The sequence below is a fragment of the Uranotaenia lowii genome, unplaced genomic scaffold (genome assembly GCF_029784155.1).
Source record: "Uranotaenia lowii strain MFRU-FL unplaced genomic scaffold, ASM2978415v1 HiC_scaffold_639, whole genome shotgun sequence".
NCBI classification, from domain to species: domain Eukaryota; kingdom Metazoa; phylum Arthropoda; class Insecta; order Diptera; family Culicidae; genus Uranotaenia; species Uranotaenia lowii.
Window position 1 is genome coordinate 1 of NW_026598577.1, and position 25,000 is coordinate 25,000.

At 43.1% G+C, this 25,000-nt stretch overlaps 2 protein-coding genes across 2 annotated transcripts; one reads left to right on the forward strand and one right to left on the reverse strand.

The window, feature by feature from the left end:
* The first annotated feature begins 541 nt into the window (after positions 1-541).
* LOC129760512 (nucleoprotein TPR) lies at positions 542-8,138 on the forward strand. The gene is made up of 5 exons (XM_055758165.1): positions 542-1,494; positions 1,550-6,070; positions 6,137-6,334; positions 6,402-7,180; positions 7,455-8,138. Exons 1-5 carry the CDS (start codon positions 679-681, stop codon positions 7,459-7,461), a joined length of 6,321 nt encoding a protein of 2,106 aa, XP_055614140.1. The 5' UTR covers positions 542-678; the 3' UTR covers positions 7,462-8,138.
* Positions 8,139-14,560: 6,422 nt separating this feature from the next.
* Positions 14,561-18,394, reverse strand: LOC129760513 (DNA repair protein complementing XP-C cells homolog). The gene is made up of 5 exons (XM_055758166.1): positions 17,918-18,394; positions 16,466-17,858; positions 15,233-16,345; positions 15,001-15,169; positions 14,561-14,933 (listed from the first exon to the last, which is right to left on the reverse strand). The coding sequence occupies exons 1-5, from the start codon at positions 18,130-18,132 to the stop codon at positions 14,641-14,643; spliced, it is 3,183 nt and encodes a 1,060-aa protein (XP_055614141.1). The 5' UTR covers positions 18,133-18,394; the 3' UTR covers positions 14,561-14,640.
* Between the last annotated feature and the right edge of the window lie 6,606 nt (positions 18,395-25,000).

Here is a 25,000-nt window from a genome sequence, read left to right on the forward strand (position 1 = left end):
TTTGTTATGGATGAATTTCGACCAGTTGAAGTTACGCAAACGGTCGACAGATGTCGCCCTTATGAATGTTTTGTTGGCTTTGTTTTTGTTCATGCGATGAACTTTTCAAAAAACCGGGTGTTTTTGGTTTTGTTGTGCTCTATGATTTCGCATCGGACGCGCACGTGGTAGTTTTTTTATGCTATGTTCTTTTTTTTTTTGCTTGAGCTCAGCTCGATAGCGTTTGTATTTGCCATAATACGATTTATGTTATCTTGTATGGCGCAAGTATATTGTTTTAAAAGTTAAAATTTAATATTATTTGTTAGACAATCATGCTTTTCAGGGATTAACAATGTTGCGAAAGCAAAAATGTACATAACCCTCGTATCTTGAGGTTCTGTTCTTCATTTTTTTTGTATTTTGAATAATTATCTTTTTCCAGAGCAAATTCAAGTTGATTATGAGAAGCAGATCGAGGAGCTTACCTTGAAATACCAGGATGAATCGTCCAAATTTCACTTTTCGCAGCAGAGCGTTAAGGAACTTCGTTTGGAGCTGGAAGACGTGAAGGAAGAGTTGTTACAAGGGCGGGAAAAGTTGAAGCAAAACGACGCCGACACGGCACGATTTCGACGGGAGCGCAATGAAGCTGTCAATGAGCGAGACACTTTGCTCAACTCCGTTGAACGTAAAACAATGGAAGTCCAGCGGTTGCAGGCCGATGTTATTGCTCTAGAACAGAAGTTGAAGGCCGCTAACGTAACCAAATGCGAGGCATTGGCTAAGCTGGAAGAAATCCAAAGTAAGGAGTTCTCCCTGGATTTCAAGGAGAAACGCATGGACAAAGAGCTAGCAATGCGGGATAACCATATTAAAAAGTTAACGGACGAATGGAACAGGGCGTTGCAGGACTTGCAAAATGTTCGCCGTGAACAGAACTTCAAGTCTTTGACAACTGACGCCAAATTGTCGGAGAAGACTGAAGAACTGAAAATTGCTACTGCTCAGATTGCGCATCTCAGCGAACAGAACCAGGAGCTGAGCGCCAAGGCAGAGGAATTGACAAATCGAATGCTGCAACAAAATGAAGAAACACGTAAAATGATAGACCACTACCGGAAAGAACTGCAGTCTCAAACCAAGTTGTGTGAACTGTACCAAGAGGACTGTGAGGATAACAAAAAACAAAGCGAAGAACTTAGCGCAGCCGTTTCCGAACTAAAGAAGCTGCTGAATGAGGCCAGTGATTCCTACGGTAAACTGGAAACTCAACAAAAATCTCTAGTTCTCAAACACGAGAAAGAGTTAGAGAGTAAGGATCAAAATATTCAACAGCTCAAAGACGAACTGAAGCATGCCAACGAACTTATTCAGTTGGCCAAGGAGGAAAGCTTACAGAATGCCGTTGAAAAGTTGGCCCCAACAGCTGCTGCTACTAGTCGCATGATAAAATCTGGTATGACCTTGACTGAGCTGTACACGATGTACGTCAAAACAGCTGAAGATTTGCAGGTAAGTTTCGAGACCATAATTAAAAAACCGAATTTAACTTAAATCAATGTTTCAGGTTGAGAAGAAGGAGAACAGCAAACTGCAGCTGCAAATAAAGAACATCGTACAGGAACTGGAAGAGCGTGCCCCAGAATTAACGCGTCAACAGAACGATTATCAGAACATTAAAGACGCCAACGAGGAAATGAGCGCGCAGTTGAACAAGCTGATCGAAGAAAATGCCGAGATACGCTCAGAGCTGGTGTCGATGCAGGACAAAGTACGTTATCTGGATGGAGAAAACAAGAAATACAAATTGGAACGCAGTGATCTTAGTCGGCAGATTTGCCACCTGCTCAGAGAGATTGAACAAATGCGAGGCGGGTATGCTTCGGAAGCTGATCAATCTATTTCAGCGGATATGAGTGCTAACGAGGTGATCACTAAGAAGTTGGTTACTTTCAACGACATTCAAGAACTCCAGGAAAACAACGTGAAGTTGCTTTTGGTAGTGCGCGATTTCAGTGCTAAGCTAGAAGAACTGGAGGTTGCACAAAATGCTATGAGTCAAGCAACGTTTGAAGCTAAAATAGCGTCATATCAAAAGAGGCTTCAGGAAATGCAAGAAACACAAGAGTATCAAACTCAGATGATGCAGCAGTGTATTCAACAGCGGGACCGTTACAAGAAAATGTATCACGATGCCATGCGTAGCTATAGCGCTGTTGGAGGCAAAGCTAATTTGGGTGCAAGTCTGAATGGATCTTTGACGGGAGAAAATGCTGATATTGCTATGGATGAAGAAATTCCTAGTGCATCCACTGTGAGTGCAATGTCCAGCGAAGCAGTTGCTGTAAAGGATAAGAAGATTGCGGAACTAGAAGTTAAAGTTAAAGAAAACCAACAACTGCTGGCTTCGTTGAAGGAAGAATATGATAACTATCGCAAAGAGAAATTAACGAACGATAAAATGATGAATGAGCAGTTCGATGCAATGCGAACTGAAATAAGAGAGCTTTCTTCCAAGAACGTCAAACTAGCAGCCACTGTTGAGTACAACAACGAACAGATCAAGATCCAACAAAAGAATGTGGCTACTTATAAGAAACAAATAGCTACTCTTGAAGAAAGGAACAAAAACTACGAGGCAACAATCTCTAAACAGGAAGCAAACATCATGTATCTCAAGGACGAAACTATGAGTGCACAATCTAAATTGGCCAGGGCTGAAGTGCAGGTCGAAAGTTTGAAACATGAATGCCGTATCTTGAAGGACGGCGAATCTCGTCTGCAAACTGAGCGCGAAATTCTCAATCGTGAACGCCAAAATCAGAACTTGTTGTTGAACAATCTTGAAATGATTAAGGTGACCATGGAGCGTTCTGAGGCGGAAGGCCGTATTCGATTAGAAACTCGCCTGGATGAAACTTCTCGTGAATGTTCCGCTCTGCGACGCCGTTTACAGGAAGAACAAGATCGGTTTAGAGAGCTGACATCACATTTAGAACGTCAAATGCAGACAGCCAAACAACGCATGGAGGAAGAGATAGTTGTAGCCGAAACTGTTCAAGCTGAGCTGAAAAATGCACGCGATGAACTAGAGATCAAGTCGCGTAAAATCGATGACCTCAGCCGGAAATTGCAGGATACACTGTCGCCAAATGATGAAGACAACCCTGTAACACAGGCGAATAAGAAGATCCGTGAACTCGAGCAGAGGATCAAAGAAAATGACATCGAAATTGAATCACTCAGAAAGGAATTGGCTACAACAAAGGAACACGTTAAGCAGTACTGCAATATGTCTGAATCATCGGAGAAAGAATTGAAAGATCTTAACGAACTTTACACAACCTATAAGAACCAGAGCGAAGTGGAAATTACTGCCCTCAAGAAAAGCGAAGCAGAGCTAAAGGCACAGGTCGAAGAGTTGAAGACGGACATTTCCCTTAAGAAGACAGGCGAACAATTGACAACATCAACCGATACAGAATCGGAACTGCACAAGGCAAAGGTCGAGTTGAAGGAAGCCCTCGAGAAAATCAGCGAAAATAATAAAGATTTGCGAGAATGGCGCGAGAAGAGCACCTCACTCCAAGAACAGCTGCAGGTGGCCGAACAGAAGTATGCTAACGAAATGGTTCAGCATTCAGCCGACATACAACAGCTCACCAGTTTGAAGGATGATGTACAGAAAACGCAACTGAAGTTCGAGGAGCTGAAACAGGCTCGTGATCAAGCTGTTGATCGTTTGAATGCTAGCGAGGACAGCTGGAAGAAACGAGAGGAGATGATGCGAAAACAGAGTGACGAGCTTGAAGAGCGGTTGACTGATTTGAATGCCCAGAACGCTGCCTTGCATGATCAGATACAAAGTTTGAGCACGAAACTTTCCATAACGGCGGCACAAGCACTGGAACAGAAAAAGGATGATGAATCAATGCACGACGAGAGCACTGCCGGCCCAGAGGATACATCCCTGTTGAACCGATCTATCACGGATGAAGAGAAACGGTCGGTTGATCAACTGCTGCAGATTATCAAATTCTTACGTAAAGAGAAGGATATTGCAGTAGCCAAGTTTGATATCCTGCGATCGGAGAATGTACGCGTTCAGTCGGAGCTTTCGATGTTCCAGAAAAAATTAGATGAAGCTACAGCTGAACTGACAGCCGAGAGAGAAAAATCGGAAACAGGCCTAGTTACGGCTGCCAAACATGAAGAAATTTTGAGAAAGCTCGAAACATTCAATGCAATTACCGATAGCAACCGAGTTTTACGGGAAGAACGCGATGGTTTGAATAAGAAAATAAAAGAATTATCGGAGCGTTTGTTGAAGGCAGAAGATGAGCTGTTCCCACTCGGTGACAAAGTACGTGAGCTAACAGTGAAGATTGAATCTGCAACGAATGAAAATCAAACCTTACGTATGGAAGCTACCCGATGGAGGCAGCGAGCTAATTTGTTGATTGAGCGATCCAACAAAACTAGCCCGGAAGATTGGAAGCGTCTGCAAACCGAAAGAGAGAATTTGGCAAAGATGCTAACCAACGAAAAGGAATTGTTGAAGAAAACTAGTGAAGAATTGAATGCTGTTAAGACGGAAAAAGGAAAACTGGAGTCGGAGGTATCAAATTTGACTAAACAGTTGAATAGCTCGTCTGATCAAAACAAGAAATATGCAGAGGAATTAGATGTACTGCGTCAAGCGGGAGCAAAAATGACCAAGGAGATTGGTGAAGTTAAGGCAGCATTGACCAAGCGAGAAGAAGAGCTTAAAACAATGACGGACGAGATGAACAGCAAGGAAGAGCAATTGAACGATGCTAAAAACAAGGAAACGCAAATCAGGAAGATTGCTAAGAGGTATAAGGACTCGTACATTGAATTGAAGAAGCAAGTAGATGAACAGGAGGGCAAAACGGCAGGCGAAGGAGGAGAAGCTGGCGAAGGAAGCAGTGGTACGGATCAGCAAGATAAACCTGCTGAAAACAACGTATCTGAACTGAAATCGCAAATCACTTCATCGCAGGAAGAGATTGATAACTTGAAGAAGGAGTTGGACACGATGAAGACTAAATTAGAGAAGTCAGATCGCAATCAAGAACTAATGAAAGATGCCAAGCAGAGGATAATTAGCTTAACCGAACAGAAGAACAACTTGACAAAAGAATTGACCAACGCTAAAGCTCAAATGCAGTCTCTGGAGCATGTACGTGATGAAAATGAATTGCTCAAATCACAGTTTGAAGGAAGAATATCTCGTATAAATAAGGAGAATGCCGACCAAGATAAAGAAAAGGTCGAAATGATTGCCCGATTGACCCGTGAAAACGAACAGTTGAATATTCGTGTTACTCAATTGACGCGTCAGTTGGGACTTCAACAGGCAACTAAACCGTCAACGAGTGCTTCAGGATCATCGGAGAAAACTTCTACCGAAAGTCCGCGTACTGCCAACGTTAAGCCTATTCCAGGTCCAAGTGCTCAACAGTCTGCTACAGTTACTCCGCGAAGAGCTAGTGAAACTCCTCTGGCTAGCATTCGACCAATGTCAGTTCAAGCAAGTAGCCGCACGGCAGCAGTTTTACCAACCAGTCAATCCTCGAATAATGTAGCCATCGTTCAGGGTTCTTCTTCGAGCTCCGGAACGGGTAGTGTGACTGCTTTAGTTCCACCGCAGCAACAAGTGCATACGACTGGTGGCAGCAATAACAGCTCCAATGAGTCGATGTCTTCTTCACCGACAAGCTCGCACACCGATTACATGCCGGCCACTAGCTCAGCGAATGTTGCAGTAGCAGCCGTACCACCCATGGGCACTGCCTCAACGGCGTCTTCAAGCGCCGAAAGTAGTTCGCAACAGGAGAACGAAAGCATTCCAGCTCAACAGCAAAACGAACCGGGCCCGTCACAGATCCACGTTTCCGGTGGTCAATCGTCTCAAACCGTGGCCATGGTTTCGCCGCACATCGAAGGCATACCTCAAAACAGTAACGTTGTAGCCCCGTCCGTTCAATCGTCTCCTCAGGTACAGCAGCCTCCGGCACAAGAACAGCAAAACCCTTCTCCGAGCACTAGCGGAACATCCTCGAATGTAAGTTTCATCCGTAAAATAGACCCTTAAAAATATAATAATGATTGAAATGGTCTTCTTTTTTAGGCCCAATCTATTTCCTTGAGCAGTCACCATCAAGCTTCGACATCCAGTAACACCGTGACGACAAGTCAAGGTGCTGCCGGTCACAAGCGGCCTCGTGATATTGAAGGTGATAGTTCCACGGACAACGTCGAGCAACCTAGCGAAAAGTCTGCTCCAGTCAACAAACGTACCCGGATGCAAGGTGGCGAGACATTTCAGGTATGAAAGGAATGATTATTCTGTAGAAAAGTTTTTTTTAATTTATTTAAACTTCTTGACCAATCAGGGAGTGAGTGAATCTGGTTTAGAAGTTGAGTATCAGGTCCCTACGTCATCGCAGCGAGACCAAGAGGATGACATAATAGTGGTTGATTCTGAGGAAGATGACGAAGGAATGGCCGATGAAGGTACAGCCGATGAGGGCACAGCGGAGGCTGATGATGGTCCGTTCGAGGGATATGAAGCTGAAGAAGCGTATGAGCAGGATGAACCTGAAATGGCGGGTAACTACGATGAAGGCGAGGGACCAGATATTGACGAAGATAACGTCCAATCAGCCAATAACGAAGTTGAGGTAGATGACGATAACGAAGTCCCTAACCAGTCGGGCACCTCGTCAACTTCGAAATCCCAAGTTGCTCCGGATGCTGAATCATCGAGTACGATGGTTGGACAAAGTAGCAGTGCAGGGCCCTCGACTTCCACCACAGATGGCCCAGCTACCAGTGAAAGTAGCAGTGCAGCTCAGCAATCTTCAAACGAAGTGCAACAAATTCAGAGCATCAGCAGTGGTAGCGGAGAACCGTCTTCCGGGCCAACAACATCCTCTTCTACGGCATCTACATCTGCCAATGCTGCTTCGACGGCATCCTCATCGTCGACCTCTTCATCAGCAGCAACTGCTACCGCATCCCCAGCCCCTTCCCAGAGTCGTCGTCAGGTAAATCCAATCGCTCGGCAGCAACAGCAGCAGTTGATGCTTATGCAACAAAATTATGAAGAAAGCGCGGACGATCGAATCGTTCCTAGCACACCGACGTTGTACGTTACCCGACGCAACGATGGGTAAGTTTGATGATAATATTTTCGTTTACTTTTCTTTGACCAAACACTTCTAATTTACCATTTTTTTTGCTTAAATTCTACTACCACCGTCTATTTTTGCGATGTTTTATATTGTCAATCTTCCTTAATGTCAAATAATTTTGTTAAGTTTTTGATGCCAATCGAATCTATATTTTCCTTGGATAACCTATAATACATGAGACGTTTTTCGACAACTTCTCATTACCGTCAGCGCATAATGTTAAAATTTTATTATTTCTTTCCTCCCCGAAAGGACATAAACAATTCAGCGACAGTGCTACGACACAGTAGACGTTAGCCAGCGTAGCTACGTTGCAGGTGATCATCTTGTTCCAGCATAACCGCACATACAGACAAGAGTATATTCTCATCCTTCCCAGCAGTAGAACTTTCTAGTGTACGGGAGCTATTTTTATTCGTAATCGTAAAAGCTACGGTTAACAGAGCTACCTACCAGGTTTCTTTAGCCTTGTAGTTCTTGTCAGTAGTAATGAACCTATCCCAGCGGCAGGTAAATACCAACCAACTTCCTCAAAAGTGACGATCAATAGTACAGGCAAACCTTATATGTGTTACGTGTTTATTTTTCGAATAGATATGAAATTATTTAGCTACTTAAAACTCGCAGAAAGATACACAACAACAACAAAAAGTCTTGGTGAACATGGTTTGATAATATTATAATTCGGTAATCTTCAGTTCGTAAAATGTTCTAGATTTCTACTCAGTACTTTAAATTGTCATAGTTTGATCGTTCGTTTTGTACCGGGCCGCTCTTATAGTAAACATGTTTTAAATGGCCGTCAGTGTGTAACAACAAAATTAAAAATAGAATGTGTCGACCGTAGAGTGAAAAATAAAAAAAAAAACGATAAAACCTTGGACTGATAAAATAAAAGCGAGAGAAGGAATCTATTAGATATATCCTGCATAGAAATGATCAAAATAATCTTATTTCAATAAATAATCCTGCGTGTTTTTCATGAAATAACGATATTGCAAAAGACAGAGCGACAAACAACTGTAAAACGGTTAGTTTTTAGCATTTTCTTATGTGTAGTCAGGAATGTGGAGGAGCAGCAAATTTCAGTATCACTCTTTTGAAAAGAAACCAATAAAAAAGAAGGTAAATCAAAGATAAAATGGTTTTGGAATTATACTGACCTATTTGATGTTATCACTGTCCTGCCAGGGTCATATCAGCGGATTGTTCAGCGTTCACATTGCATAGGTAAACACGCACACATATATTCAAAGTTTGCCTGTCAGGTTTCCGCGTCTTGAAAGAGGTAGTTGTATGGTTTTTGCACTAGCGCTTTAGTCGCTCCTTCTTGTTCGTAACGAATGTTATGCTGAATGGCAGAGAGGATAAACTGTGTATATATGTGTGTGTTGTGCAATGTTTGGCGTCACTCGGTGTCATCTTTTGTTAATTTGAAGTTTCCCTTCCAACGGTATTCTCTTAAACGGGGGCAATCCATTGTTATCTGCAGATACTGTGATTGGATACGTATCCTACACATATACTTGACCAACTACTGAAGTTCAAAATTGATCTTAACTGCGCTTTCTATAAGACTTCAAGGTACCATCAAGTCACCATCTATCGCCCAGTAAAGCGGTTTTTCAACTTCGAACATGTGTAGTAAAAAAACAATGACAGTTTCTTGTTCACTTTCTTTTCTGATACATCTCAAATTAACTTAACTTTGTTCGAGGTGAGATAGCTCAAACGCATGTGGAAAAACGTCGGGACTACCAGATAAAGTAAAACGGAATCCGTAGGTATCTAAGAGACTTTTGTATCCTTCATAGCAAGTTGATCCACAATGCGATATTTACACGCGCGAAAGCTATCTTTTTAACTTGGATTCCCAGATAGTAATACACTCGATTAATTTGCGACCGGGTGGTAGTGAAGTGAGTTCACACGTTCCATTTTCTGGTGCGAACGCATTTCTTCCTCCATGGCAGACATTCACTGCTTCTTCTCTGGACTGGAAACGGCTTCTTGGAGCGTTCTCGGTTCGACAAAACTCACTTGAACCGAGCGATCTGCTTCGTACCTAACCGGCACACCGGTTGTACTTCGCACCGAGCGTCACACCGCTTGCTCGATTGGGATTTCTTCTTTAGGCACCTCTTCGTTTCCGGTTGACCGACGATCGTAACCCTCGAACTTGCCTTCGCCACTCCAGTCGAGAAATCGTAGGCAGATTAAGAACACTGGTTAGAAAATTCCGAAGGGTGGGTGATATTCAAATCCACTTAGGCGACTTCAACGCAAAGATTGATTCCGATAATCAGGACTTTGAGCGTATCATGGGGCGCCATGGTCTAGAACAGATGAGCGAGAACGGAGAGCTGTTTGTAGAATTTTGTGGCAACAACAACACCATGATTGGTGGATTACTCTTTCCCCATCGACCAGCACATAAGGTCACTTGGGTATCCCGAGAGAGCCGAACAGAAAATCAAATTGATAACATCTGCATCAGCCGAAAATGAAGAAGGAGCCTTTTTGATGTCCGCAACAAATGAAGCGCAGACATTGCATCTGACCTCGTCCTTGGTGAGATATGACTGAGAGTTTCGCGTGTCCAACGGCGAGAGGAGAAAGACGGGTGTCGATGCGACGTCCGCCGGTTGAAAAATCCAGAGGTAAAAACTGCATTCGTTGAACAGCTTGTATCTCGAGCCTCGGAAAAGTCTGTGGAAGAAGAAGTGAGTGGATGTCGGATGAAACTTGGAGGATGGTCGATGATCGGAGGCGAAAGTCGGAATTGAGCAGGCATGTACCGGGTCAGCCAAAGCAGCCGTCCGCTTACGATATGCGAGCTGGAAAAGGCAGTTAAACAAGCTTGTAGAAGAGACAAGAGAGCCTGGACAAACTCCCAACCGAAGAGGGAGAAAGAGTCGCCGCTAATGGAGATATCCGATTACTTTATGACATTTCTCGCCGCCTTAGTTGTGCAAGGACCAATGCTAGAATGCCGCTGAAAGACTGAGCAGGTCAGTTATTGACCGATCGAACAGATCAGCTCAAACGATGGAATAGCGATGGTCAAAAAACCCGCAGCTCGAAGCGCCAACAGTAAATCACATTAATCGCTGGCTGAAATAGAAACGGCAGGGAGCACCTGGGATTGATTGCATCCTTGCTGAAACCGACCCTACCTTGTCAGCACAAATGTTGCACCGTTTTTTCGCTGACATCTGGGATACTGCAACATTCCCGGCCGACTGAATGCAGGGTATCCTTGTAAAGGTCCCGAAGAAAGGAGAACTGACCGAGTGTGATAACTGGCGTGGCATAACTTTGATCTGTATAACCCTAAAAGTACTCTGCAAAGTGATTCTGAACAGGATCCAGGAGAAAATCGACGGCAACAAGCAGGATTCCGATCCGGACGATCATGTGGGGACCACATCACAACGCTAATTGGAACAAATCAACGAATTCCAGGACTCTCTTCTGCTGGTGCTCGTTGATTTCGAAAAATCATTTGACCGACTGAACCATGAAAATATCTGGGCGGCTCTAAGGCGACGAGGAGTCCCAGAGAAACTAGTCCATCTCATCGATGCACAGTACGAGGCATTTTCGTGCAAGGTCCTGCACGACGGTGTCTTGTCTGATCCAATCCCGGTAACTGCTGGAGTGAGACAAGGATGTATCTAATTACCGCTACTCTTTCTCATCTTAATGGATGAGATCTTGACTAGATCGATTGACTGTAGACCGAACCGAGGGTTGCCGTGGAATCCTTAGACAATGGAGCAACTGAACGACCTTGACCTGGCTGACGATATGGTTTTGCTCGCCCAAAGACAACAAGACATGCAGAGCAAACTCGACGACCTCTCCGAAAGCTCCAAGGCAGCAGGTCTCAAAATCAATGTCGGAAAGACCAAGTCAATGGAAATCAACACAGTAAATCCTTCCAATTTTGTGGTTGAGAAAGTGGAGTGTTTCTTGTATCTTAGTAGCCAGATTATGCCTGATGATGGTACTAAGAAAGACATCGGAACCCGGATCAGAAAAGCCCGATTTGCGTTGCGAGCCTCTGAAACATCTGGCGGGAACGCCAGATCTCTCTACAAACTAAAGTCTGAATCTTCAACTCAATCGTCAAATCCGTATTGTTGTACGAATGTGAAACTTGGTGCACATATGCGATGACAACGCGAAAACAGCAAGTTTTTGTGAACCGTCATCCGCGCTTGGTGGCCTGGCAATTGGATCTCAAACGTGGAACTGCATCGCCGGTGCATTAAAAAGGCGCTAGAAATCGAGATTCGGGAACGGAAGTGGAGATGGATTGGGCACACGCTGCGAAGAGATGAAAACGAGATTTGCAGAAAGGGGCTTGGCTGGAATCCCGATGGGCATCGAAGAAGAGGCAGGCCCGTAAGCTCGTGGCGGCGTAGTCTAGCCGCTGAAATCCGTAGAGTTGAGAACCTTGGCTGGCAGCAGTCTAGATCACCTATGCGCAGCTTCTCTAGCCTTTGCCATTGCTGCTCTTTTATACGTGATTGTTGAGGCTTAGCTTAGTTCATCACAACCGGGTACTTTATTGCGCGTATATAGACTTGATATTTCAAAAAAAGAATGTACAAAAACAAAAAATATATATAGACTTGATATCGCACGGTCCCACTGCAATGGAGCCTATTTGTCCTGAGATCAGTTAGGTGATCAGCCAGCACCATGACGATTTTGTGGTAAAGCAGGCGAATTCCTAGAGCGTATCCAGTGCTAGACAATAGTTGTACATTCTTCGTCGGTGAAAGAACGACATCATTCTCGAATTTCGCCAGTTTGACATTCGATGAGCTATCTATAACAGAGAATAAAGCTTGTTACAGTAGCTTATCGAACCTCGATTCCTGGTGATAAGAAGTCGGACCTCGAGTTATTAAAAGTTCAGGCCTCGAGTCTCCAAGAGGAGACTTTCAACCCCGAGTCTTTATAATGGGAATAGGGATCAGGACTTGAGTCAACAAGAGGAGGAGTATGCTTGATAACCTCAAGTCGTACACTAGCGTGAGATGCCCTCACATCACTAAAGGATAGTTTAACGACAGTTCGAGGTATCACTTTATGGTTTACTACCGTGCGGACAATAGTACGCGGTCAGGTCAATAATGGGATGGGATACAAGGACGAGTGACGTCTCTGGAAGAAAACATGATCCGACCAGAACGTTGAACCGAAGTAATAGTTTCTCCAACCGATGAAAGCTCCGAAGGTCGCCAAGCCTGGATTACCGAAGGTGACAACTATGATGCATTCACGTCCTTCTATGTAACAGGTTATGTTATTACTCACGTTTGAGGCAAGATGTATACTGCCTGAAAGTCTTGACTGTTGCCTGGTAGGTTCTTTCTTCGAGAATACCTTACTTTTCGGGGTGTCCTTGATATCAAAAATGTTCCGAGCGTATTGAGGTCATTCAACGATGTTTTATGAACTGCATGGAGAGACCCATTGAAACAGCGCTTTTTTCTTACTCCAGCTGTTGGCAACAGCACGATTACGGTGCTAATACCGCTTTTATGGCTGGCAAAAATTTCTAATTTCTTGCGAAGAACTTAGGCTTCAACGCTCCGTGAAATACCTACATTCAGAAAAATAAATAATTTGAAAGTTGTATATAGCTTAGATCATTTAGATCAATAATTATTACAATTACAAACAAACACTATAGAATTAATTTGTAGAACAAATGTCTCAACTAGCGTTTGTAATTACAGTTTCAGTGAGGCAGTAAGCTCCCCACATCCACAAGTTCCTAATGCGAGGTTTACCTTCGGTGAGACTTCGTCGAGCCGTGCAACCAGCGCTACTGTAGATGCCCAACTTTTGCCCGAAGGTATCGACGACACACGCATGGATTTGTCACAGTTGGATGAATCTGCCGGTGGTAGTGCCGCCGTAGTGTCGGATTCTAGTGGTGGAGTTCGTGTCGCAACGGGACGCAGTGTGCCCACGACACCACAGCAAACATCGCCGGACGCACAACATCGGGCGGTTATTCACGGCGAGGCATCCACAGCTAATGAGGCAAACGAGGCCGAACAGACGGCGGCGGCCGAAGAAGAGCAATTGGCCCCGAGTGGAAGTGATGTATCGTTGGTGGAAGTACTGGAGGAGCAGCAAAGTGAGGAATCTATCGCGGGACCATCTTCAGCTGTAAGTGGCAGCGAATCCGAGCGGGAGAGAGAGGGACAGGTTCCGGAAGTGACCGTTTCAACTGCAGATGGTTTGTTGTTTCACTTCATTGATGTGTAAAAAAATTCATAGATTTTTTTATTTTTATAGAAGACGACTACGATATATCTGAATCAAACACAAGTGAGGAGCAGCATGACGCTGGAACTTCAGAAGCTGCTGCGGCTGAATCGGCTGAACCAATGGATGACGACGATGATTTGCAGAGCGATCTGGAAGACGAAGCCGATCGAAGCACTGAAGCCATTGGGGATGATGGTGTTACATCGGAAGGAGAAAAACCTACGGCCAACGTTGCACCGGTAAATTGAAAATTTACCAAAGAAAAGCCAAAGACTAATTATAATGTTCTGTTGTTTCAGATGGAAGAAGGTAGCGAGGCAGACGTGCTGGAAACTCCTAGCACCAATCTTCGTTCAAGAGTGTTACAACGCAGTAGCATTTCGAATCGACGTGGTCGCCGTTTTGGAACTCGTGGAACTATATCCCGTAATAATATTTCCTGGGGAGAAGGACGATGTAAGTAGATGGAATTATTGGCCTTTTATTTTCAATTTAAACTGTATTATTATTGTTTATTGCAGCGCTGAATCGTGCAGGACCGTCAACACCACCACAGCCACAATATCAGCAGCAGTCGCAGCATCATCGTTCGCCGATCGGCAGTGCCAATCGTGCATTCCCTCATGGTTCTCCGCAACAAATGCACCAACAACAGCAGCAGCAATATTCACCACACTATCAGATGCAACAACCGACGAGCCCACCAATGCGCCGTAACACGCGGTTGTCATTGCGCTCCCGACGAGCGAACTTCCGATAATCAAGAGATCAATCTAGGAATCTTGGATCATACAAAGTAAGATATTCTTTAAAGGCCAGTAGTGCCGAATGGGATTCCGTATTACGGAACTGTTGAATTTGTTTTTCGGTTGTACAAATTATCGATTATTTATAACCTTTCGATTGATCTCGGATCGATTCGGCGCACTATTTATTCTAAGGAAAGCTTTTCAGCTTTAATTTGAAATTATTTGCTTAACACTTTTTAGCTTTTAAGAAGCTATCGATTTTTCAACATTTCACAATTGTTATTTAAAAAAATACAAGAACTCTTTGAATACACCAATGAAAATGACGGTTTATTACAACATCAACATGACTTAATTTATCGATGACAAACGACCTTTCTACGTGCTGCGACTTACCCGGATAGATTATCGAAATTGTACTTGTTTTGAAGTTTCCTCCGAATCAACAGCCCCTTGATGAGTTTTTTCCAGTTGCCGTACACTCGTTTTTCGAATTTTTCGCGCTCTCGTTTCTCTTCCTCTTCCTGCTCCTGGTACCAGGCGTCCACGACTAGGTCGCGAAATTCTTCACAAACCACGTAACCATCGTAAACCGGGTGGCTGCTGCCGCCGTGGAAATCGAATCCGGTCACGGCCTGGGCACAGTCGATGCGCAGCTTCTTGCAGATACGATTCAACGCGGGCACTGAAAGGATTAAAACGTTTGTAAATCAAAGAGTCAAACAGTCAAACGGTAGAAAGGATATACTCACACTGTAAATGTACCGTCTTCTTCGGAAGCATGCACGGTTTGAACAATTCCACGTTGCCGTAAGCGTTTCGCGGCACGATGCCATCTTCAGCTGTGGGTGGCTCGTAGTCCTGGGTTTGCCAGTAGCCAAATAGTTCCAGCGGTTGGGCAGCAAGCATTTGACCGGATGCCTATAAAGTTGAATAACAACCATGAAGTGTGAATGTCTTTGTTCTCGCTGTTTTGATACTCACCCTATCATACTTTGGCCTAGCATTAACCACCTTGTAAGCCGTTTCAAACATCTTAACGGTGCGCGCCTGCTTGAGCCAAATTTCTCGGGAGTGTAATGTGTGTACACATTCCCTCGCATACACCGGTTCCCCTCGGATGAAACCTAGCGTGGGAGCGTTCTCCGGATAGATGCCTTCAAATTTAAGCAAATGTCGTTTCAGTGCGTACAGCGGGTGGTTTTTGTAATCGCCAATGGCCGTCGGGAGCGGTTGTTCTTGTAGGGCTCGATTCAAGGAGCGATCCTCTTCGATATCTCGCGCCGTTCGTTGTCCCTTGAAGGAGGTCAATGTTTCCTCCAACCATTCGTCTTCAATTCGAAGCTTCTTGGTGCTGGTAGCAAAGTTGGGACAGTAACGGGCCGATACGTCCTTGATGCTGCCGTCATTATTCCATGCCAGCACGTATACTATTGGCGAGGAAGCCTGTTTGATCACGTGCTCTAGGCAGTGCACCTTCCCGCTCGTGACATCCACAGGGACCCACTGCTCTTCTTCTTCAGCGAAAACTTCGATCCATACGTTTAAACTGGATGTTCCCTTTGGTTTGCTGCAACCGGGAGCCATTTCGTCGTCGGTTGATAAAATACGTCGGTCCAGCCGTCGTTTTAGTTTATGATCGACGTATTCAATTTTAAGGATTTTTTTCGGTACTTTCTCTTCGCTTGATTTTGGGGTCTTGGTAGATTTTGACTGTAAAGAACAGGTACTAGATATTCTAGGTTTATCAGCAACTATTGGTTTTGATTTGGATTTGGATTCTCGCGTAGAACTTTTAACGCTGCTCACTCGGACATTTGACGATTTGGACTTCGATGGATAAACATTTTCAGTAACAGATAACTTTTCTTTCGCCGAAGAACTCGAAGCTTTAACAACGGTTTCTTTTTTGACATCTAACTTTTGATTGACACTTCGCTCCTTTGTTTCGATGTAAAGTGACTTAACCGAATTTGGCTTTTTGGAACTACTAGTTTCAACTACCTTAGGACGTTCATTGGTAACACTGGCGTCAGCAGTCCGTTGTTTCCGAGTTTTTCTCGGTGAAAATAAATTAATTTCTTGAAGCGAGGTACTCTGAAACAAAATTTACAGTTTTGAAATTCAGACGAGCATTTGAAATTTAACACTACTAAAATAAAAAAAAATATAATAAAGTTGGATTAAATAGACCAAAAAATGCATCTTCAAACATACCGGTTGAAGTCTGTCCTCTGTAGTTTTCTGTGTCCTTGACGGAACTACCCTTTTCTTCGATTTTTTCGCAGGAACATCGCTCGACTCGTCATCGTTACCATCGAGTTGAGGAATTTGAAGATGTGCCCTTTTACTACCGGCACCGGATTTTTTGTTACTTTTGCGCGAAGTTTGACTACTGTTGCTTTCCAGCGAATAGTCAATGTCCTTAAGTTTTGTCTGCGTTTTACCAGTGGAAGCCTTATTAGTACTTCCGGATTTACTCTTGTTCTCTGCGGAAATTGTTGGCGATATTGCTAGTTCGGGTTGACTTACTTTCTTCGGAACGACCACCAGCGACATTACCAGACGACACTGGATGCCGATGGCCCGAAGTAGAATAATAAAAATAAGAACGAAGTCGCGCTTACAAATCGCAGCTTTGGTAAGCATTTGCAAACGAAGAGAGGTTTCCAATATGGGAAGCTTCTTGAATCGACAAAATTCTCTCCTGTCTTTCAGATCAATTATTTGACGAAAGAACTTCGTTATCTGCTCGAAGTACTCAATATTGGTTCGATCCTTTGGATAGCATTTCTGGGCCGGAATTAGGGTGAGCGCTAGTGAAAAAAGTTTCGCACTATTAAGTACGTTGTTGACGACGTTACCGTGGCCGATGGCCATCAGAATGTTGACTTTGTGTAATACTGTTTGGTTTTCTTTCCTCTCACGATTTATAATTCTTTTGATGCAGACTTCCATATCAAACTCGTTGTTTCGTTTCTTTTTGACGACCTCATCAGATCGGGATCCGATTGTAATTTGAACATCATGAACTGGTTTCGTTTCTTTATTTTCTTCAACATCTTCCCAATCCGAATCGGATTCATTCTTTCGTTTAACCGGTTTCGCAGCTTTTTTATCGTCATCGGAATTGGCTTTTGGTTCCCCTAAAGCTAGAAGGTTTCCAACGTCTTCAAGCTCTTCGGGTAATCTCGAAAGTTTGACCGAATTTGAAGAAACTAAATGGGCATGGGCTTGTTCCATCTTTTTGTTGAATTCGCTGTGGCCAGCAAATGTTACCATACTTTCAGAAGTTTTATTTATTTTAGCAATTAGTTTTTTGTTGGCAGCTTGTTTGATTTCTTCAGAAATTTTCTGTTTTTGTAACAAATGATGTCCGTCATCATCGTCATCGTTGTCAGAGCTATCGGACAACCGCATTCCAGCATTACAATCAAAAGTTGGAACCTTACTGGATGATGCTACTGCAGCAGGTGGTGAACTAAAAAAGTCTGATCTTAGATCTATTTGGTCCGGATTGACCAGATGTTCATCACCGCTACTATCGGAATCGTTTTGCTTTTTAGTTGCTTTCTTTTTTGTTTGAGCGACGGAATTGTTCGTCGAAGTTCTGAGATTAAATTGAAAATTATGAGCTTAGTAATAACATAATTTAATAAGGTGTCTTACCCTTTCCTCATTACTAGTACTTTCCGGAGACCACGTTTTCCGGTTCTTCCTGTATTACTTATCTTCGCCATCTCATCGCTAGCTACAGAATCTGAATCGGCTTCGTCCGAGGTGCGGCTTTTCTTCTTTTTGTCATTCGATTTTCCGGGTAACCATTCATCTTCACTGGCCGAGAAGTCTCCCCCATCATCGGAAATATCGTCCTCGGAACTCATTTTTGAGAATTTTTAACAAAAATTGTAATATTTGTCTTGACAAATTTTAAAGAACCAGTTCATCGATTCACGATTTAGCAAACCAAACATATAAACAACGCAGTTCATCGACTTTCCGTACACTGATAAAAATCGATATGTGTAAACCAAAACTGAAATTGAACTTCTTTCTCCATCACTTCGCGTGGAAATGACGTCATGTTTTAGTGGGTGGTGGTAAAAACCTCTCAGAACTATTATATAAGAGCACCTGTATCCGTGGTCCAAACAGCCGGTTTAGACCCAAATTCCGACCCGAGCAACCGCACTGGTGATCCATTATACCAGTTTCAACTCAACTCTTTTTAGAGCTGGTATAAGGATTGATCCAAAACTGATGAGATTTGGATCCAATTTGACGCAGTTCTAAACCGTTTGACAGTTAATGAAACACGAGTGCAGTTGCCAGTTTTTTCATTGGATCGGATCTAATTTCTTCGGTTCAATTCTTGTATAAATTAGACCCAAGAATAGACCACGAATACAGATGCCCTAATAATAGTAATTTATTTTTTTATTTTATTTTATTAAATTATAAACTACAATGGAATGCAATGGAAGTTTAAAATGTGACTTATGCTGTCACGAAAATAAGGATTGTACACACTAAGATTGCAATTATTCCCCTCGGGATAATAACATGAATCACAGGGAAAATGCCGAAAATGCCTTTTTCAGACGAAGATCGAATTAAAACCCACTCGAATCACGTGACGCTTCATATCTCCTGAAATCCAGGATGAAAATTCTACGAGTGCACAGGTGCTCAAACAACCGTCCTGTATCACGGGAGATCGTTAACTGTCAACGGTTTTCTGTCCCGATCTTTTTCTTTTCTTTACTTTGCGAGTCACGTTGAGTTCGAGTTCTCTAGACGTGAAAGTTGTGCGAAATTATTTGAATCAAAGTGAAATTAATTTGGCTAAGTTCTACCGAAACATCCGGAGCTACTGGCAGATTAATGGGAGGAACAAAAATTTATTTAACGGCGCGTTCGTAAATTGATTTTTTGGGGTGATGCATCAGTCGATCGATTTGTTTGGTAGATGTCAAATCAGTTTCCAATGCTTTTGCATACGCTTGTTTGTAATTTACGAACGCCAGCATCGATAAAATAAATCACTTCGATAGAAAAAATCAATTTACGAACACGCCGTAACTAAACGTCAATATGTCGACGAATCAGCCGTCGCAGCATTTGTCGCCTCATGTAGAAGAACACCAAGACGACTTTCGAGGATCTGATAAACCAGCGGTCGGGGAACCGGGGTAAATAACCCCAAAAGGGGTAAAAGTGATATTCTTGGGGGTGACAGTGAATATTTTGTAAAGTGTATGTTTTCATTTTGAAATTTTATGAATTTTTTGGTTGTATTTCGAAAGTAAAGAATTTAGCGGCATATGTAGAAGTGAATATTTCTCCCTGAGGCATTCAAATAACACGCTTTGAGTGCTCGCTCAGTGTTTACGGATACGTTTTTTTTTGCTCTTCGTCATGGGGTAATATCAACTTAAATAAAATGTTTTGGGGTAATGATTCAAAAAGTTTCCCGACCCCTGTGATAAACAAACTGAGAACAAAGAACCGCTGAAATCAGCACAACGTACCTACATACGTGGTGCTGAACAGGTAATTTCTTTTCGATTGATTTATTTAATACTGATTAACAAATTAACGTTTCATTGTTTTTTTTTCAGGCGAAATACCGGGCAATCATAACAAACATCAGGAGCATCACCATCGTTATGTACAATTTTAAAACATTTCATCCTCTTAATAAATGCTTTTTGAAAGGTTAAGACTTACTTTTATGCAAAACAAATCCCTTATTTTCTTGTAAATCTTGAAAGAAAACAGTTTCGAGCCTACCGAAAAATTTCGAAACTTCCCTGAAAACCACAGGAGAAAAAAGTTTCGATTATACAGATGAGTTTGACAGCTGTTTTCCTGTACTGTTTTTCTGTTCTGAGATCGTACTGTAATTTTCAGCTGTTGAAAATACAGGACGAAATCGTTCCGACCACAGGAGAAAAGATTAAGTGTGTATGTAGTCATTCGATTTGAAAACTTTTTAAAGTTTGTCTTGAAACAAAAAGGGATTTTAAAATATTATTCTTTTGCGGCGAAAAAGAATTATAGACACTATAATTTCATATAGTCTGGCAAAGAGAACGACGGGAGCCAATCGAACTGTCATTCGCGGGAGCCAATCGAGCAAACTTTCTAAATATTGGAAAATCATGGTTGAAGTATTGTGATTCACAAAGCTTTTCTGGTATTTTGTTAACATAAACTAAAGTTATTTGGCATTATTTTCACTATTTTTTCACCTATAAATCATAATATATTTTTCAAAAGCGTTTTCTAGTTGAAGTGATAAAAATAGCATGTTATTGACGAATCTGAGGAACTATTTTTTATTTTCAACTAGAGAGAGTTATGAAGAGCTTGAACATTATCGTTGAATGCTCGATTGGCTCCGCGCGAATGACAGTTCGATTGGCTCCCGTCATCCAACCTGTATACACATCTCAGGTGGCGATGGAAATCCCGTGCTAAGTGTTAGTAAAAGTTTTTTTTTGTAAACATTGAAACCATGACAATTCGTGACGTCAGTTGCATTTCCAAACAAACAACCAACAGCGAAAACTATAGAGAAAAAAATCATTGCCAACTGCTGTTTACGATTCTCGTCTGGGATACATAAACATCCTGGCAAGTGACGTAGGCTTTGTTTACCTTTTTACTTCTTGAATAACGAGTTCTGTATTAGTGTGCGTGTTTCTTCATCACCTTCTTTCCACCACATTGCCCGTCATCCTCTTTGCCAGACTATATGAAATTATAGTGTCTATAAAAAGAATACGCGAAAAAGAATACGGTACAAAAAATGAGCAGCCGGTCGACACGCATGGTCGTTTTTGAGGTTGATTGTCCCAAAAATGAGATTGTCTAAAAATGAGATCGGAGATCGGGTACCCAACCCCGGTGGATGCTTTGGTCGCATGCAGACTGAGTCAGGGGGCTTCGTACGCGTCTGTTCTCCATGTCAGGGGCGGCGTGCGGAGTGCAACAGCGTCCTGGTGGTGTTCGGGACCCAAAACAGCAACATCACGACGGTCCTCCTGCGAGATAGTGGGGTTAGCTGCGGGCCTTGCGAGCCTGTGACTACAAAAAACATAAGCAACGAACAACGATCAACAAATTTCGGATGGAAATCGGCAAAGACCCACGCGACGAAAAGGACATTAAAACAGCCATCAACAGTGCTGCGGAGAACGTCATCGGTTATGTGGAGCGATCTCGACGGAACGACTGGTTCGACGAGGAGTGTAGGAGGGTGATGGACGAAGAGAATGCCGCGCGGGTGGCAGTAGTGCAAAGAGGCACCCGTCGAAATGTGGAAAATCACCGACAGCGGAAGAGGCAGCGAGTCCGACTTTTCCAGGAGAAAAAGCGCCGCCTGGAGGAGGAGGAGCTCGAGGAGCTGGAGCAGCTGCATCGTTCCCAAGAAACACGAAAGTTCTATCAGAAACTCAACGCATCCCGCAAAGGCTTCGTGCCGCAAGCCGAAATGTGCCGGGATAAGGACGGGGGTATCCTGACGGACAATCGTGAGGTGATCAAAAGGTGGAAGCAGCACTTCGATGAACACCTGAACGGCGCACATGCAGGAGATCAAGACGGTGGGGGAAGGTACATCGCCGGCGTAGCCAACGACGAAGAGGAGCCACTCCCAACGATGAGTGAAGTTAAGGAAGCCATTCACCAGGTGAATAGAAACAAATCGGCTGGGAAGGATGGCATTGCAGCTGAACTCATCAAAATGGGCCCGGACAGGTTGGCTGATTGCCTACACCGGCTGATAGTGCGGATCTGGGACATAGAACAGCTACCGGAGGAGTGGAAGGAGGGGGTAATATGCCCCATCTACAAGAAGGGCGACAAATTGGACTGTGAAATCTACCGAGCGATCACTGTCCTCAACGCCGCCTACAAAGTGTTGTCCCGAATCCTACTCCGCCGCTTAACGCCACAAGCAAACAGATTCGTGGGAAGTCATCAGGCCGGCTTCATGGAGGGACGGTCAACGACTGACCAGATATTTACATTACGGCAAATCCTCCAAAAATTCCGGGAACACCAAGTCCCTACGCACCATCTATTCATCGACTTCAAAGCCGCATACGACACGATCGACCGTAACGAGCTATGGAAAATCATGGACGAGAACGGCTTTTCCGGGAAGCTGATCAGACTGATCAAGGCGACGATGGATGGAACGCAGTGCTGTGTGCGGATTTCGGGTGAATTGTCGAGTTCATTCGAATATCGCAGGGGGCTTCGACAAGGTGATAGTCTATCCTGCATGATGTTCAACGTGGCGCTAGAAGGTGTTATTCGACGAGCGGTGGGCGAAATGCGGGGCACGATTATCAACAGAATTAGTCAACTTATCTGCTTTGCCGATGACATTGATATAGTCGGCAGATCATCTGCGGCGGTGGGGGAGATCTACCGCAAACTGAAACGCGAAGCAGGAAGGATTGGGTTGATTAATACGTCCAAGACGAAGTACATGCTGGCCTGCGGATCCGAGACCAACCGAACCCGCTTGTCCAGTAATAACAAGGTCACGATCGACGGCGACGAGCTGGAGATAGTCGAAGACTTTGTCTATCTCGGCTCACTGGTGACCGCAGGCAATGACACCAGCCGTGAGATCCGGAGGCGAATTATCAGCGGAAGTCGTGCCTACTATGGACTCCACAAGCAACTGCGGTCGAGAAGACTTAGCCCACGCACGAAGTGTAACCTGTATATGACGCTCATTAGACCGATTGTTCTCTACGGGCACGAGACATGGATATTGCTCGAGGAGGATCTGCGTACACTCGGAGTATTCGAGCGACGAGTGTTAAGAACCATCTTTGGTGGCGTACAGGAGAACGGAGTGTGGAGGCGAAGGATGAACCACGAGCTCGCGCGACTCTACGGCGAACCCAGTATCCAGAAGGTGGTGAAAGCTGGCCGGATACGCTGGGCGGGACATGTTGCGAGAATGCCGGATGACTGTCCTGCAAAACAGGTGTTCGCTACGAATCCGGTAGGAACAAGACGAGCGGGAGCGCAACGAGCGAGGTGGTTAGACCAAGTGAAGCGTGATCTGGCGAACGTGGGGTGCCCGAGAAATTGGAGAACGGTTGCTATGAACCGAGTGAATTTTAGGAATTATGTTCGTCAAGTTATGTTGTAAGACGGAATACTATGTAAATAAAAAAAAAAAATAAAAAATGTCCCAAAAATGAAACGTGTTGGTGAAACAACCAGCACTCTATCACGAAGACTACCAGCGGCAAATAGGACTATGAGCCAGAAAGATTCATCCCATTATTCCCTACATTGCCCTTCTCCTGTACTCTCCTTTAAAAAAAATGCAATTCTTAGTTTTAAATCCAAGGTTTTTTTTCAATTTCCGTAAATCAAAATCCATAAATTCAAAATTTATACAACAGTACAAATTCCCTTTAAAGCGGGCCACAGACTACACAACATTTGTACAAATGCGATGAAATTCGATAAAATTTTGTCGCTGTGAGCTCGATTTGCATAGTGTATGGCACTGCTTGAATGAGCGCCCAAACGGTTGGAGTAAAATCAGTCGGGATCGAAATATTTTGTACAAAACATTCTCCCAGCCGGGGTGGAGATGGTTTTTTTTTGTTGCTGTTGCTGTTTTCGCCAGCAATCATTTGTGTTCGCGTGAAATATGTTTGTTAGTGTGTGGGCGAGCATAGATCAAACAATCGACGCGGAATCATCGAATTTGTACAGGCCAATTTGTGTAGTCTATGGCCCGCTTTATGATTATCGGAATCCACATTTCATCAAATCTTCAAATTTTCAACGGTTCTCAGTATCATCTGTAAGGGAGAGTGGGGATACTTGATCCCCTTTTCTTATTTTCACCATATCTTTTTGGAATAATTTAGCAATTCGCCGTCTTTGACATTTTCTGACAGCTTGTAACTTCAAGTTTCTATGCTCCAAAAGTTAGAACGATACTTGAACCTGTTGATGAACTAGAAGCATTTTCGTGGGAGTAAAAAAATTGCGATTTTTCTGAAGTTAGGGGAGACTTGATCCCCTATTGAAGGAGACTTGATCTTTTATTCAGGAAGCCCTAATTCTTGTATAAAAATCTAACGAAACCCCAAGATAGAATGTTAATTGACTATTTTGGTCATGTTTGTTCTCATTTCACAATCTATAGCAGACATAAGATGAAAATTCTATAACTTTGTCTCAACGCTTATAACATTGCATACTTAAAGGCGCTATTTTTTATAATTAAGAGAAAATTAATTATTTTTGCTCTTTTCTTCAGACAATTGTTTGATAAATATTAGTTTTTGGATAAATATTAGTAATTTCGTAATCAGCAATCATAACGATCAATTCAGAAGAAGAATATGCCGTTTGGAAGGGGGATCAATTGTACCCAACTCCAGGGGATCAATTGTACCCATAATCATTATTTCAGAAAACTTTTTCTGAAAAAAGTTTAGAGTTTTCCATTGCTTTGAAAATATGGCATTATGAAGTTCATTTTACGCTCGAACGATTGATACATTGGAACAAATATTTTTTTCATAATTTTCCCATGTAAGGAACGTTTTAAAGTGATGAAAAAATATCTTCAAATTACATTTAGTGAAATTTTTCAAACAAAGTTTAATTACTCAAACAATTATTTTCTTAAAAAATTTTAAACTACAATCATTGTTATTTTGCTCATTTTGACACATTTTTCTAGAACATTTGATC

Coding starts and splice junctions, on each gene's coding strand:
- LOC129760513 (XM_055758166.1), bottom strand. CDS start 18,132: ATGAGTTCCGAGGACGATATTTCCGATGATGGGGGAGACTTCTCGGCC. Junction 17,859..17,917: donor GTACTAGTAATGAGGAAAGG/GTAAGACACCTT, acceptor ATTTAATCTCAG/AACTTCGACGAACAATTCCG. Junction 15,170..15,232: donor CTAGGCCAAAGTATGATAGG/GTGAGTATCAAA, acceptor TCAACTTTATAG/GCATCCGGTCAAATGCTTGC.
- LOC129760512 (XM_055758165.1), top strand. CDS start 679: ATGGAAGTCCAGCGGTTGCAGGCCGATGTTATTGCTCTAGAACAGAAG. Junction 6,071..6,136: donor CTAGCGGAACATCCTCGAAT/GTAAGTTTCATC, acceptor CTTCTTTTTTAG/GCCCAATCTATTTCCTTGAG. Junction 6,335..6,401: donor AAGGTGGCGAGACATTTCAG/GTATGAAAGGAA, acceptor TTGACCAATCAG/GGAGTGAGTGAATCTGGTTT.